Source organism: Myodes glareolus, chromosome X, assembly GCF_982192425.1.
Source record: "Myodes glareolus chromosome X, mMyoGla1.1, whole genome shotgun sequence".
Taxonomy (NCBI): Eukaryota; Metazoa; Chordata; class Mammalia; order Rodentia; family Cricetidae; genus Myodes; species Myodes glareolus.
Window position 1 is genome coordinate 79329906 of NC_142053.1, and position 16749 is coordinate 79346654.

General features: G+C 34.7%; 1 protein-coding gene across 1 annotated transcript in view; it reads left to right on the plus strand.

Moving 5' to 3' along the window:
* Abcb7 (ATP binding cassette subfamily B member 7) overlaps positions 1–16749 on the plus strand; it is a 150109-nt gene that overhangs the window by 60701 nt on the left and 72659 nt on the right. The window contains exons 2-3 of the mRNA XM_048417665.3: positions 13006–13083; positions 15081–15167. Coding sequence (XP_048273622.2) covers positions 13006–13083; positions 15081–15167 — 165 coding nt within the window. The remainder of the gene's footprint in view (positions 1–13005; positions 13084–15080; positions 15168–16749) is intronic.

A 16749-nucleotide genomic window follows, 5' to 3' on the forward strand; every position in this document is an offset into this window, starting at 1 on the left:
TACATGTGAATATCCAGTTATGCCAGCACCATTTGTTGAAGATGCTTTCCTTTTTCCATTGTACTATTTTGCCTTCTTTGTCAAAAATCAGGTGTTCATAGGTGTGTGGATTAATAGCAGGGTCTTCAATTGTATTCCGTTGATCCACATCTCTGTTTTTATGCCAATACCAAGCTATTTTTATTACTGTGCTCTATAGTAGAGTTTGAAGTCAGTGATTATGATGCCTCTAGAAGTTCCTTTATTGTACACGATTGTTTTAGATATTCTGGATTTTTATTTTTCTATATGAAGTTAAGTATTATTCTTTCAATGTCTGAAGAACTGTGCTGTGGGATTTTGATGGAGATTGCATTGAATCTGTAGGTTGCTTTTGGTAAGATTGCTATTTTTATTATGTTGATCCTACTTACCCAAGACCATGGGAGATGTTTTCATTTTCTAATATCTTCTTCAACTTCTTTCTTTAGAGACTTAAAATTCTTGTCATACAGGTTTTCCACTTGTATGGTTAGAGTTACCCCAAGATACTTGATATTTGTGGCTATTGTAAAAAGGAGTATGTTTCTCATATTTGTTTCTCACCCCATATACCATTTGTATATAGGAGGGCTACTGATTTTATTTTGAGTTAATCTTGTATCTCACCACTTAACTAGAGGTGTTCATTAGTTGTAGAATTTTTGTTGTCATTTTTGTATACTAGCATATCATCTGCAAATAGCAAAAGTTTGATTTCTTCCCTTCTAGTTTGTATTCCCTTAATCTCCTTTTTTTGTATTATTGCTCTAGCTAGAACTTTGAGTACTATATTGAATAGGTATGGAGAATGTAGACAGCCTTGTCTTGTTAGGAGGCTGCTTATTTCCTCTCAACTGCTGAGCCCCGAAATAATCACACAGAAACTATATTATTTAAATCACTGCTTGAGCCATTAGCTCTAGCTTCTTCTTGGCTCTTATATCTTAATTTAACCCATCTCCATTAATCTGTGTAACACCACATGACTGTGACAACCTGAGTAAAGTTCCCAGTGTCTGTCTTCAGTGGGGCTATATGGCTTCTCCTTGATTCTGCCTCTTTTGTCCTTGCATTCAACTTAGTTTTTTTCTGCCTACCTCTATTCTACCCTATCAGACCAAGCCAATTTCTTTATTCATTAATCAATAAAAGCAGCACATAGACAGAAAGACCTCCCACACCATTGTCTTGTTCCTGATTTTAGTGGAATCACTTTGAATTTCTCTCATTTAATTTGATGTTGACTGTTGGCTTGCTGTAAATTGATTTTTATTATTTTCAGGTATGTTTCTTGTGTTCCTGATCTCTCCAAGACCTTTATCATGAAGAGGTTTTGAACTTTGTCAGAGAGTTTTTCAGAATCTAATGAGATGATCATGTGCTTTTTTTTTCTTTCAGCTTGTTTATATGGTGGATTACATTGACAGATTTCCATATGTTGAATCAACCCAGTATGTCTGGGATGAAGCTGATCATGTGTAACATGAGGGCCGGCTTGTTGGGCTTTCTGTCCAGCCCGATACCCCACAGCCAGCAAGCCCCAAAGAAAATCACACAGAGATCTCCATAAGTTATAAAACTGATTGGCCCATTAGCTCAGGCTACTTATTAGCTCTGGTAGCTTATATTAACCCATTATTCTTATCTATGTTAGCCACATGGCTCTGTACCTCTCTCAGCGGGGCAGCTTACATCTTGCCTCTTCAGTGGTCTGGGCAGAACTGTGAAGGGAGCTTCCTGCTTCCCAGAATACTCCTGTTCTCATGGCTCCACCTCTGTTTCCTGTCTGGTTGACCCACCTATACTTCCTGTCTGGCTAATCAGCGTTTATTTAAAATATGATTGACAGAATATAGACAATTCTCCCGTACCAGTCATGGCGGATGGTTTTTCTGGTTTTTGGATTTAGTTTGCCAGTATCTTATTGAGTATTTTTACACCAATGTTCATGAGGGAGGTTGGTCTATAGTTCTCTTTCTTTGATGCATCTTTGTCTTTGTGTGGTTTGGGTATCAGGGTAACTGTTGCCTCATAAAAGCAGTTCAGAAGTGTTCCTTCTGTTTCTATTGTGTGGATCACTTTGAGGAGTATTGGTATTAGCTCTGTTGTGAAATTCTGGTAAAATTCTGCAGGGAAGCTATCTGGCCCTGGTCTTTTTTTTTTTTTTTTTTTTTGGTTGGAATACTTTTAATGACTATTTCTATTTTCTTAGGGGCTATAGGTCTATTTAAATTGTTTGTCTAATCTTGACTTAATTTTGACATGTGGAACCTATCCAGAAAATTGTCCTTTTCTTTTAAATTTTCCAGTTTTGTGGAGTACAGGTTTTTGAACTATGACCTGATGACCTGTTGATTCTCTGAATATCCTCAGTGTCTTTGCTTATGCCCCCTTTTTGTTTCTGATTTTGTTAATTTGTATGTTCTCTCTCTGCCTTTTGGTTAGTTTGGATAAGGGTTTGTAGTCTTATTGATTTTCTTGAATAACCAGCTCTGTCCCATTGATTTTTGTATTGTTTTCTTTGTTTCTATTTTATTGATTTCAGCCCTGTTTGATTATTTCCTCTAGTTTACTCCTCGTGGATGAGTTTGCCTTTTAGAGTTTTCAAGTGTTGTGTTAATTTGCTAGTGTAAGATTTCTCTAACTTCTTTATGTAGACATTTCATGCTGTGAATTTTCTTCATAGTACTGCCTTCATAGTACCATATAAGTTTGGGTATGTTATACATTCATTTTCAATGAATCCTAAGAAGTCCTTAATTTCTTTATTTTCATTATCCTTGAGCCAAGGGTGATTCATTTGAGCATTATTTGGTTTCCGTGAGTTTGTAGGCTTTCTATAATTTGTGTTATTGTTTGATTCTAACTTTAAGCCATGGTGATCCTATACAGGGTTTATTCCAATTTTTTGTATCTGTTGAGATTTTTTTTTGTGACTGAGTATGTTGTCACTTTTAGATGAGGTTTCATGAGGTGCCGAGAAGAAGGAATATTCTTTTGTGTTTGGGTAGAAGGTTCTGTTGATGTCTGTTAAGTCCATTTGAGTCATAACATCAGTTAGTTCTCTTATTTGTCTATTAAGTTTCTGTCTGGTTGACCTGTCCATTGGTAAGAATGGGGTGTTTAAGTCTTCACTATTATTGTGTGGAACTTGATGTGTGATTTAAGCTTTAGTAATGTTTCTTTTACAAATGTATATGCCCTTGTATTTGGGACTTAAATGTTCAGTATTGAGACTTCATCTTGATGGATGTAATGAATCTGAAATGTTCTTTATCTTTTTTGATTACCTTTAGTTTGAAGTCTACTTTCTTAGCTATTAGGATTGTTACACCAGCTTGCTTCTTAGGTCTATTTGATAGAAAATTATTTTCTCAATCCTTTAGTTTGAGATAATGTCTGTCTTTGAACTTGAGGGGTGTTTTTTGCATGCAGAAAAATGAATCCTTATTTTATATTCATTCTGTTAGCCTGTCTTTTTATAGGTAAATTGAACCCGTTGATATTATAGGATATTAGTGACCAGTGATTGTTAATTCCTGTTATTTTATAGTGATACACTATAAAATATGATTTAGGATTTGCTGATGTGGGGCTATCTACTACCTATGCTGTATTACTACTACCTGTAATTTCTCCTCAACAATTGTCAATTCCTTATCTGCTTCAGCTATTAATTCTCTGGGAATACCCAAGTCTTTATCACCATCTTAGGTTTTGTTTAAATGAATTATCAGGTCAGGTGTTATCCCAAAAGCCAATTGTAGACTGGGAATGTTTCCTAACAATCTTTGAAAGTTATTAAGAGTCTGAAACTGGTCTCTCCTAATTTGTGCCTTTTGTGTTCTAATTGTCTGTAAACCTAGGTAATTGACAGAATTTCCTATATGTATTTCTTCAGGGGCAATTTGTAGTCCCCATTTTAACAAAACTTTTTTTACTTCTTCAAACATTCTTTCTAAAGTATCTGTGTTTGAACCAGAAAGCAAAATATCATCCATGCAGTGGTAAATTATAGATTTAGGAATTTTTTTATGTATTATTTCCAATGGCAAACTTACAAAGTATTGGCATTGGGTGAGGCTATTGAACATTCCCTGTAGACGTGAGTCTACTGGTATCTCCTAATAGGTTGAGAGTTATTATAAGTATGCACTGTGAAGGCAATTTTTTCTCATCCTTTTCTTATAAAGGTATAGTGAAGAAACAGTCCTTTAAATCAGTAACTATAAGAGGCCGTCCTTATGGTAATAGAGAAGGCAGAGGAATTCCAGATTGTAGAGGGACCATAGGTTGAATTACTTTTTTGAAAGCTTTTATATCTGTCCTTCTCTTTTTACCAGATTTCTTTTTAACAATAAATACAGAAGAATTCCCTGGGCTGGTTGATTCTTTAATAAGGCGAGCATCTAGTTGCTCTTGTACCAGCTGTTCTAAAGCCTGCAGCTTTTCTTCATATTGTTTTCTCAGTTAACCATTTTAAATATAGGGCTCTTAGTACCTCTAAAGGCTTGCTAGTTGCTTTGTGTTCTTGTACAGCCTGAATGGTTAGTGGCCTTTGTGTATAGTACCTTATAATATCTTTCCCAGAATTATGAGTTCCTGGGACTGCAGGAATGTTAATCTGGGTATTCCATTGCTGCAGCAGGTCACGACCCCATAAATTCACTGCAATATTAACCACATGTGGCCTCAGCTTCCCTCTATGAACTTTTGTCGCTAAGCAGTCAGCTCATCCTGTGTTTTGTTTAACTTGAGATTTAGTTCCAATTCCTAGTAATTGAACATGGTCCTCTTGAAGAGGCTAATTTGGATGCTAAGATTCTGGAGTAATGATACTCATGTCTGCACCTGTGTCTATCTAACCAACAATTGCAATACAAGCACTATTAGCCTTGGTCCTTGATCATTTATAGAAGTTTGCCAGAATATACGTTTCCTGTTTCTTATCAGAATTTTTGATTTATTCTCCATGTTTATTCCATCATCTAGAATAGTATGGTCTTTTACAGAAGGCTCTGGAGTTTTTAATTTTCCTGGTATGACATGTCCACAGTGAATGGGAATGACTGGACCACTTTTAGCTTGGGGGCCTGTAAGAGATCCTTCAAGGAGTTTCCAGTGGTATCGGGTTGCTTTATCTGTCTTTTGTTGATCTGCATTTATTGGTTCAATGTCAGCCTTTACCGTACCTTCTACATATACCTGAAGGCTGAGTCCTCCTATTTTTGCCATTCCCAGAGGAGATATTATTCCTAGTCTACAATCTCTTTTCAATTGTCCTATTATACCACAATTAAAACATTTGGCATTTTGATGTCTTCTCATTCCTTTGGAAATTGCTTCTTTTACCTAGGATTCAGTATTATAGTCAAATGTCTCAATGTTCACTGTATGCAGATTCCATTTATCCATAGATGCTGAGCTAACCTTTAAAGGCTCAAGTATTTTTTTTTGCATTCTATGTTGGCATTTTCAAAAGCCAGAGATTCAATAAGTACTCGTTTAGCATCTGGGTCTCTTATTCCTATTTGTACAGCCTTAGTTAATCTTTGTAAAAAGTCACTAAAGGGTTCTTTCTGGTCCTGTTTAACCCTGGTATATGATTCAACCATTTTTCTGGTTCTTGAATCCTGTCCCAAGCATTTAAGGGTGCTTTGTGGCATAGAGACAAGATATGTTCATCGTATAGAGCTTGAACCTGTGGGTCAGTATAAGTACCATCACCAAGAATTTGATCTTGGGAAGTCTCAAGTCTTTTTGATTTTCTCTGTTTTAAAAATTTAACCTCTTTACTGAAATAACATTTAAACATCACTTGGGGCCCATCATCCAGACTGCTGAAACCAACTGAATCCAGTCATGTGGTGTCACCTTAATGCTAGAAGCCCATGTCTTTATCATCTCCCTAACAAATGCAGAATGCAAGCAATAAGTTACGACAGCTTAATTTTTTTTAGATCATTCATTTCTATAGGTATCCATCTACCTTCTTTGGATCCTTTTTGACCTTTAGAACTTGATGCTTCATCAGAGTAAATTACAGGATAGGAAGCTAAAATCCCGGGTAAGTCTTCTCTGACAGGTACTGGCGGTGTTAAATCCTGTCCTTGTGCCTTGTTTCCCTGTTCATCAGCTCCAATAATTTCTTCCATCTTTTCAAATCTTTTTACTATTGTCTTTTGTAAAGCCTAAATCTCCTGGCCTCTATATATTTCTAGTGATTTCACTGAGGTACCTACCTCTGGTCCTCTTTCTGCACGTGTGATTCCAAGGTCTGAAATTTTTCCTTTGAAGATAACACCTCATCCTTGGGCATCATTTGAATAGCTTGCAGTTTGCCATCCTGGAGAGATACTCTGTCTGCTAACCTATCATAAGTTTTTAACAAGTTTTGATTTTCAGATTCAACAGTATGAATTCTTTCAGATAATTTCTCAGTACCCTTTGACATGGATTCAGTTTTGTCTGTCAAATTAATGTTATCCTTTTTAAATATTAATTTTTTTCAGGTAACTTTTGATTTTAGATGGTATTAATCCTGTCCACTAGCTGTTCATTATTAGTCTGTAAAGACTGTATCGTTCCTAAAAGTGCCATATTCTTCCTTAAAGTTAGAATCTTTCCTGCTAGCTGGTTGCTAGGGGTGAGATGGGAGAGGGAAGTGCAGGGAATGTGCTCTAGGACTTAGGGCCTAGGGATTGGGGCAGTTTAGTTGGGAGATGAACCACTCACCTCTTCTTCTGATTGTTTAAGGTGGTGCTTGTATCTCTAGTAGCTGCTGTTCTTGTGGGGGTTGTTTGGGCAGATGGAGAATGATGAGTTCAGTGGGTTTCAGCAGCAGAGTAGGTTTTGTAGGTTACAGTGTCCAGGGCATGTTAATGGAAGTGGAGCAGCCTACCAGCAGGACTCTTACTTGCTAGCTGGCTGCTGGGAATAAGATGGGAGAGAGATGGGTAAGGAACGTACCCTGGGATTTAGGGCCCAGTGATTACGGCATTTTAGCTGGGAGACCAATCACTCACCTCTTCTAATTGGTTTAGGTAGTACTTGTTATAGATGACTATTTATTTGTATTCTTTTGACTATACATTTCATTTTTAATGGAGTGTATAAAATAATACCTTAAACAAGTGTAGAAATATAACAAATTGACCTTAAATTTGTATCAGTAAACTATACCAATGTAAATATTTTGAGATTAACAGTTGTTTTTTGGTTTAAGGATTTAGATTCCATAATCTAGCCCATTTTTCTCATTTTATTATCATATCCCCTTTTTCTTCTTTTAACAAGAGATTGACTATGATCATTAACCATTTATAACCAACCCCCTTTAAATGGAAACACATATATAAACAATATTTTGAGAATTTGGGCTTAGTTTCTGTACTACTTTCTGTTGATCAGGGGTGCTGGTATTCTCATAGGTATCCTGAGAAAATTTAGAATCATGGTTTGATCTTGACTGTGTAATCTGTGAGACTGCATGATCTCAGCCAGTTCCCTTAAAGCTGTTTTGGTTGTTGGATCACCTGTGTCTTTGCTCCCATAGGAGACCCCTCAGAAGGTCTTCCTTGATCAAACTCTAGTACCCTAAAAGGAATCCATAGCTTCTCATCGTCTATGGAAACAAAAACAGAATGTCTTTTCCAAAGGAACATATGCTTAGACCCAAATTTTGAGGTCAAGATACCTTTATGTTGGTTTACCTCAGCAGCCCCCACAATGAAATGTCTTTCTGCAGTTAGCTCATTAATAGTAAAAAAATTCAAAGAAAACATATGTAATCCAGACTCTGTGTGTATTTTTCATCTTTACATAGCTTTTTTCATAGTTTTACTCTTTCATATTTTTACTCTCTTTAAAGACTGTTTTATTTTTTAATTCTTTATAATTGCCTCTACCTATTTTCTTTATTTTTTTAAATTTTTTTTCTACTGACTCTGCCTTTATTGTGTATCTGTAAGTGGGTGTGGCTAGGTCCAGAGCAGCTGCTTTAGCAGTTGGTTCCACCCTGTTCAGGTTTTCAAAATGGCTGAGGTAGTAACAAGCATCACACTTAAGCCCCTCCCCAAAGCTGCCATCAGGTAGTATGCAGCTGGCCCTCAAACTTCTTTTTTGTCTGAGTAAAAGCTAATTCTGCCTCACAGTGCAGGCTGACTAGCCTCTCTGTACTGAGGTCTGTATGAGACTATGGAAACCCACCATGCATCTTAACTCATGATAGCTGGCAAATGGCTTCATCTTGCAGGCAACTGTTGGAAGGCACTTCTCTGTGCTTCTGCTGGCAAGAGACTGTGAGACTAAGAAGCCCAGTGTGGTTCCATTTCTATGCATTTAGAACTTTTTTTGTAGCATTCTTAAGCCTTATGGAAATTCAAGAGCCTCACATTCATATGCCATTTGTAGTCCAGTAGCAGCTTTTAATATAACTGTCCAGAGACTTAATATTAATTACATACTATTTGGCTTATTATCTCAGGCTTATTATTAACTAGCTCTTACAACTTAAATTTCTAATTAATTTCTAATAGTCTAATTTTACCATGAGGCTCGTGACTTGTTGACTCACATCTTGCTTTTCTAGCTGCATCTTGCATCTCCTTCGACTCCACCTTCTTTCTCCTTATATTGTTTGGCTCTGTTGCCTAGCCATGTTCTGCCTTGCCATGAGCCAAAGCACTTTCTTTATTAACCAGTGGTAATAAAACATATTCACAGCATACAGAAGCGCATCCCACATCGACAAATTCCTGCTTTAGTCTTATTTACTATCCTATTGATTTACTTTTGGTTCATCAGACGTGTTTGTTCATTTATTTGTTTCTCCCAGATTTCCCTTTTTTTTTTTTGGCTTTATTTTTTTCCAAACATAAGTTTCCAAAGTCTTTTCTAATTATCGTCTTAATGCATTGAAGTCTGCTGTGACATGTCTCTTTCAATCTATAGCTTTATTATTTTGAATCCTTTTTTCTTCCAGTTAGTTTGACTAGATGTTTGTCAACATTGTTTACCTCTTAATAAAACCAACTCATGGTTTGAATAAGTGTATGTATTTTCATGTCTATTTCATTAACTTATGCCCTAACCTTCCCTATTTCTTATCATCTACTACATTTGAATTTGACTTGTTCTTTTTTCTAGGACCTTGAGGTATGTCATTAGGTTGTTTATGTGAGACTTTTTATTTTTAATATAAGCACCCCTAGCTGTAGACTTTCTGCTTAGAACTTCTTAGCTGTACTATAAAGTTCCAGGTAAGCTTTACTATCATTGTCATTTGACTCAGTGAGTTTTTTTTTACTGTTTTCCTTGTTTCTTCAACATACCACAATATTGGCTATAAAATACATTGTTCCGTTTCCAAGTATCTGTGTGGTTTTTGTACTTTTTCGTAATGTTAATTTCTAATTTTAGTCCTCTGTGTTCTGTTTACGTACAAAATACTATTTCTTTTCTTTATATTTGCTCAGGTTTGCTTTGTGTGTTATAATGTGACCAGTAATAGAGAAGGTTCTGTAAACCTGTTTATGAACAATTGATCTATGGTGTGCTTTAGCTTCATTGTTCTGTGTTTCGGAAAACCTATCTAAAGATGAGAATGTGGATAATGCTGACTCCTACTATTGTATCAGGATCCATATGACCTTTAATGTCTTTTAGTATTTGTTTAGTGAAGTTGTGAGTGCCATCCATATGTATTTTTAATTGTTTTATATTCTTGATGAGTGGGTTTACTTTATCAGTATATAATGGCTTTCTTTACCTTTTCTAAGTAGTTTTGGTTTGATGTCTACTTTATCAGATGGCAGAATAGTTCTTCTTTTTGGTGTCTGTTTTGTTTGTTGTATTTTTTTTTGTTTGTTGTATTTTTGTTTTTGTTTTGTTTTTCGAGACAGGGTTACACTTTGTAACCCTGGCTGTCCTGGAACTCACTCCATAGACCAGACTGTACTTAAACTTAGAATTTCACCTGTCTCTGCCTCCCATATGCTGGGATTAAAGGCCTTTGCCACATCTGCCTTCCTAGCTCTTCTTTTTTTGAATTTTTTTTTCCAAGACAGGATTTCTCTTTGTATCCCTGACTGTCCTAGAACTCACTCTGTAGTTCAGACTGGCTTTGAACTAAGAGATCCACCTGCCTCTGCCTACTGAGTGCTAGGATTAAAGATGTACCCAGATTTCTTTTTGGATTCTTATTTGCTTAGTAGATTAATTTCCATCCTTTGACTGTTAGTTTGTGGATGTTTTTATGAGTGAACTATGTGTTGTGGAGAGTCCAATGATTGTATCTTGTTTTTAGTTTAATCTAGACACCTAGACTGCCTCTTTTAAATGATGGGTTAAGGTCATATGTCTATAATACTGTTATCAAGAGGGATTTGATAGTTCCTATGGATTTGCTGGTCATTGTTTCACTTAGTTAGATTGTAAGTAGTGTTTTCTTATCTTATTAGTATTGGGTGTTTGGTAGTTTGTTGAACACAATGTATTTCTTTCTAGCTATCCTTTGTTCATTTATTTTCTCCACAAAATTAGTGTTTCCCATATTGCCATGGATGAGATTGTCTTCTTTCTCTATGTATCATATTCCTATTAAGTACTGATTTTAGTAATGCTGGCTTGTTTGGTGTGAATTGTCTTCGTGTTTGATTTGAAATGTTTTAACATTTCTATCTATTTTAAAAATAACTTTTTAGTTATTTACATTCAGGTCTTGGAATATCTCATGCTATACCATTGTGTTTTAAGGTTGATAATGAGGTTTGAAGTTATTCTGTTGTGTGTCTTAAGTGAATTAGCATTTCCCATTTATTGCTTTTCATATTGATTGTTTGATTTTCATTTTAGACATTTTACTACGATATGTTGTAGAGAGGTCATATCTAGTCGTGTCTATTTGAGTTTCTAAGTACCTTTTGTGTTTAGATACCCATTTCTTTTCCTAGTTTTAGGACAATTTCTGCCATCATTTCATTAAATAAATTGCATATGCCCTTAAGTTCTTATTTCAGCTGGTGAATTCTTAGATTTGTTCTCTTGAACTTATTCTAGAGTTCTTGGAAATTTTGGTCATGCTAATTAAAATACATGTCTGAATATATTATTGTTTTGATCTTTTCCTCCATCCCTGAAGTTTGTTCTACATGACCAAATTTATTGCTGATAAACTCTGCTGTTTTTTTTTATTTGATTGATGACTTGATCTTTATTTCCAACACTTTTTAGTGTTTCTTTTCCAGAGTTTCAGTTTCCTTGCTCCATGCTTTAATATTGCCCTTTAAATTACTGAGCACTTCATCCACTTTCTAATCTGGGTCTTGAGTAGATTTCTGCATTTTGTTTATTTGTTTGAGTACTGTGTTGCCATTGAACTTTTGAATGTATGACTGAAATCTCTTTTGATGTTTGCTTTCTAGTACTAAGGAGTTGGGAGCTTCTGGCCGTGGCACAAGAAAATGCAATGAAGAAACATACATGGGGGGTGGGGTGGGGGAAGACAGTCCTAAGAGCCTGTTTCAGGCATGATACAAGCTAGAACAAAACAGTTATCATTGTATAAAAGTCTAGAGTAAAAAGATAAAAATAAGGATAAAATAGAAAATGTTATAACCTTAGTCATTATCATTCCTAGTCTCCATGATATGACTTCTCTCTCCTAGATTGTCTTCTGTAGCAATATCTCCAGGTGGGGGAGGTGGGGAAGGTTACTAATTTCAGTAATTCAAACAAGTTAGATTTTTATGTCTATATTAGAATTTTCCATAATTCCCCAGATTGAGAACTATCACCTACTAGTTACAATGTTGTTTCTGAAGATTTATGGATTGTTTTTTTCCTACTAATTGAACTTTTTGTGACTAAGGCTTTGAGGAAGTATGGAAGACCCACTTACTTGTTACTGGATTGCTTCTTCTGGCAGCATCCATTGGCTGTTCCATGCTCAGCACCTCACTTTTCCCATTCCCCATGTACGCTGACCAGGCAGAGGGAGGGGTAGCGTCTTCTCAAACTATTAATTCAGGGTGTGTGGAGAAACACATCTCAGCTTCAAACTCCCGTGTCTCCCTTCTACATCTGTCTCTGCAATTTGTGTTCCAATGGCCATATCTCTGGTTGTGTTATAGTATATCCAAACCCTGGTTGTGTCATTTTAGCCAAGTTCATCTCTCTGTAACTTTTTCTTCTTGTGGAATTCATAACCAGGAGGAGAAAGTAACTACCTGGCTGGTCACTCTAACTCTGGTGTGGCAGTATGATGTAGTTGGGCACTGTTTGGTGTATAAAAGCAATATAAAAGAGAAGTGATATTGAAGACATTGGGGTGTTTTAAAAGCAAAGATTTGAAAACAAAGAACAAATAAAAAAAGGCAACTAGAGGTGAAGCATGATTAATAAAAACTCAGAGACAGAAATTGGGGTTCAAATTGAATATCTGAAAAGCAAAGCAGCCAGCCACTGGCTCTTACCTTAACCTCAGTCTGAAATGGTGATCCTGCCGTCAGGAATCTCAGAATGAGACTGAGACTGAGAGCTGCTTCCTCTCATTTTATATTCCTCTCTAGCACTGGGATTAAAGGCGTGCACCACTGGAATTAAAGGCATGCACCACCCAGTTTCTATGTCAAACTAGTGTGGTTACTGGGTTTAAAGGTGTGTGTTATCACTGTCTGGTCTGTAAGGCTGACCAGTTGGGCTGTTTTACTCTCTGATCTTGAGGAAAGCTTTATTTATTAAAAAACAAAATGAAATGCCACTACATAGAGGAGATAGGATATGTAAAGAAAATACACTTGGATGTTTTAATGAGTAACAAAATTTTTACCTTTTCCATATTTTTGTCTTTTTAGGCATATATTAACCATCTTTTTAACATTGACAATGGCTTTAATTTCATGTGTGCTTTTGAACAAAAGAATAATCATAGAATTTTAAATATCTACTCTGAAATTCTATCCTCACTTTTAATCTCTTCAATAGAATACAGAACCATTAAGAAATGCTACATGGCAGAGATGGGGAAAAGACAATTCAAGACAGTTATTAGATGCTTCAAAGGTAAGATTTAGCCAACATTTCTACATCTAGTAGGAAAAGTGTGCAAGTCCATGGAATATTTCCCAATTTATGCTGCATATTTACTACATATTTTACATTTCTCAAATACTTTCCCTTTTCATGATTTTTATAAATACTGGCAGGAAGGTATATTTCTACTAGGAATGCAGAAAGAAATCTTGGTATTTTTCTACCACTGCAGAAATCTGAGTCCCTTGAGATCAGTGCCAACTAGAGCAACATTTTCAGAAAGCTTTTATACATGTAATGGCAGCTTGTTGACACTCAAATTTATCCTAATTTATATCTGATACATGGAATGTTGCCATTTTTTAAGAGTGTAAAATTCCTTTACCTTAGAAGATTTTCAGATAGCAGAATGTCAAGGGATTTTAAGCTTGTTATAGCCCCTGGGATAAGTGATGCTGAGTTTAAATTTTGATGAGGGTTATTTTTCATTGTTAATTTACGTGAAAGATATCTTTCATAATTTTCACTGCTTCAAAATAAGATATGTAAAGTTTCATGGTAGAAAAAGAACAAAAAGTTAGGAGACCATCTACATCCTAAGAACTTTATTTTTCCCCTGTATAACAATTATTTACAATTTAGGCACAAAGCTTTGTTCTAATTTGTGCAGAGACTGTATAAATACATTAATTTTCCACTATTAAATTGAATTTTAATGTAGAAAATATGTTCACCCATTGTCCAGGATACCACTAGATTTTTTTATATTTCAGTCTTCTGTTTTGTTGAAGACCTCATTATCTTGTGTGATATTTGCTAGAAACCTTGCTAAAACTTGTTGCTTAGCCTTTTAGAGGAAAAATGTCAGAAAAAGATGCTGCCAGAATAAAAATCACCTTTTGATGTTTTCTTCTTTCAAAATGCTGTTGTGAGTGTTGATCTAAAAATCGATAACACATTTTTGACTATTACTTTTTGTGTCTCACTGGTAAGAATAAGAAGGTACTTTTGCTTTTTATGATTCTATTTTCATACCTTGGCTATTGTGTTTGTAAAGAACTATGCTCTTATTCATTAATTATTCACTAATTAATGAATTAATTGTTATGAATACTGCAAAACACCATTAAATCTATTTACTTCATTTGGTATTTTTAATCATGAAGACTTTCAGTATTAAAAAATCTAAATGTAAAGCCTAATTGTCATTTTCATGTTAACTCTTCCATTTTCCTAAATGATTTTAATCTTGTTAACTGTTACATTTTTCCAAATGATTTTACTTTATATACTCTCTGACTTTAGCAATGACATTAAAGCCTTTGAAAAATTTATAGTAGGTAAGATATTATATAAAACTACTTGGGAGAATATATGTAGCTTTTATTTTGTAAATGAACATAGAAAACACTGAAGCCTACCTTACCTATATAATAAGATACCGTGGTATGTAGCATAGGAGGTAAAAAAGATCCAAAAAATATTGTTCTTGATCTTAAGAAATTTACTGTGCAGTAGAGCAAACAAAAACATGTATGCAAAATATTAGCGCATAAGGTATACTGACTATTAAGTTTTAAAATACTTTATTTCTAAATATGTATGTAAGGCACAATAATAAGATTAAGGACCAGTTGTATAAACTTAATTTTATTAATTATAAAAATGTGTAAGGAAAGCAGGTGAGATATAAATCTTTCTGTTAGCTTTGCTTGCTTGTTTTGCTTGCTTGCTTGCTTATAGCATAATGAGTGACAGTAAGGGAGTCAGAATAAAGTAAAAGTATAATATTGGGTAAGTCACTAAAAGGAATTTCAAAAGCTATTTAGAAAAAGTAAGTTGAATATTTGTTGTATTTAAATATTTCTTGTATAAACTTAGCTATATGTTAATTCTGGAAATATTTTGCCTTACTATGCCAGAGTAGATGTAATGCCTTTGAATTTATTTTAGTGATAGATTAGATTAAGATATCTGAAATTTCATAATAGCTAATAACTAGATGGCTTGGTATCATTTTTACCTAGGCTCTTCAGGCATGGCCACTGATAGAAAAGAGAACATGTTGGCATGGGCACGCAGGAGGAGGACTCCACACCGACCCAAAAGAAGGGGTAAGAGTGAATACCAAACATTTCTATATCAACTTTAATAATTAATTTTAAAAGGAGTGAGTTACAAGTACCTGGAAATTTTGGTGATTATTGTACTTGAGTAGAAAATGTGTCCGTAAGATTATCATATTCTAATACTTTTTGATTGGTTCATCTGATGATACTTTCTAGTGCAAAAAACCCTACATAAATTGGTGAATATTATATAGATGAGATTTTCTATGACTTCCATCAAAAATTAATGGTTGACTGAATTAAAAATTTTTTTCATTAACTTAAATGTTCTATTGTGGTTGTTTTTACTGTTGCCTTGGCTTGTTGAGACAGAACCTTGCTATGTATTTCATTCTGGCTTCAAACTTGGGATCTTCCTGTTTCAATCTTTGAAGCACTGGTTTATAGACGTATGCTACCATGCCTATTCTAATGTTTTAGTTCTCTAAAGTAGCATTAACTGACTTTGTTATATACTATAGCCTTATAAATACATAGGCAAAGTTTGTTTAGCAATTATAATTTGTGTGTGCAGATCATTGTTTTACCTGTATATACTTAGATCTTAGAATATCAGTTCATGGTAAATCTTCTATCTACTTGATTCGATCCAGCTATTCTTGATGTCCTTTGACATTATCGTTGTTATTATCCTATAGACATGTTAATCAGTAGAGCCACTGAAATAAAAAGACTTATTTGGACTATACTTGTACTAAGTGAGTGAAAATGTCACCAGAGTACTGTTTCATATTTCTCCATCTGGTCCTTTTCTTGGGGCTTGCCTCAATCTAATCTCTCTTCCTCTCCCCACCCCCCCACCTCTCTTTCTTCCTCTTTGACTCTCTTTCCCCTTTTTTCCTTTTTCTTTCATTTTTTTTCATATAGACATATTTTATCTCTAAGTAACAATGAGTTAAGGAAAGAAAACTTTATGCAAAGAGCTCTGTAAATTATGGGTGCTAAGTAAATATGAATTATTTTACTGATAGTGAATAATTGGTAAGAAAACTTTGTTTTCTTGATGTCTAGTATTGCTCTGTACTTTCAAGTAACTCAAAGCACATTGTATTCATATTTCCATTTCTGTATATATCACTAGCCCTCATGACTGTCTTTGGAACTAAAACAGTGTAATATGATAGAATTTTTAAAAATTCAGCCAAGTAGTGGTATTTGTTTATCCATGTGTTACTCTTTGGCATGATATTTGCCAGTTTTCAGGATCATCTGTCACTAAGGACTCTTAAGGATAGTTGCTAATAATGCTCAATGACTGAAAATATGTTGACTAATAAAGGAGAAGTCAGCTACTTCTTTTCTGCTTCAACTGAACAAGTATTTTATATATGTTGTATTATTTAAATGCAGAAAGTTTTTCTCATTTAATGGTAAAATTTTGATATTGGTGCCTTTAAAATGATGCAGGATAAATTTTAAGTATTTCTTTTCAGATAAAATAGAACAAAGCAATCATAATCATAATTTTTGTTTTGGTCTTCACAGTTTTTTCTTTTGTTATCTTTGTATAACATGAATTTTGTTTGCTAAGTGGAATCATAAAATAATAGGGTTTAGTGGTCAAATG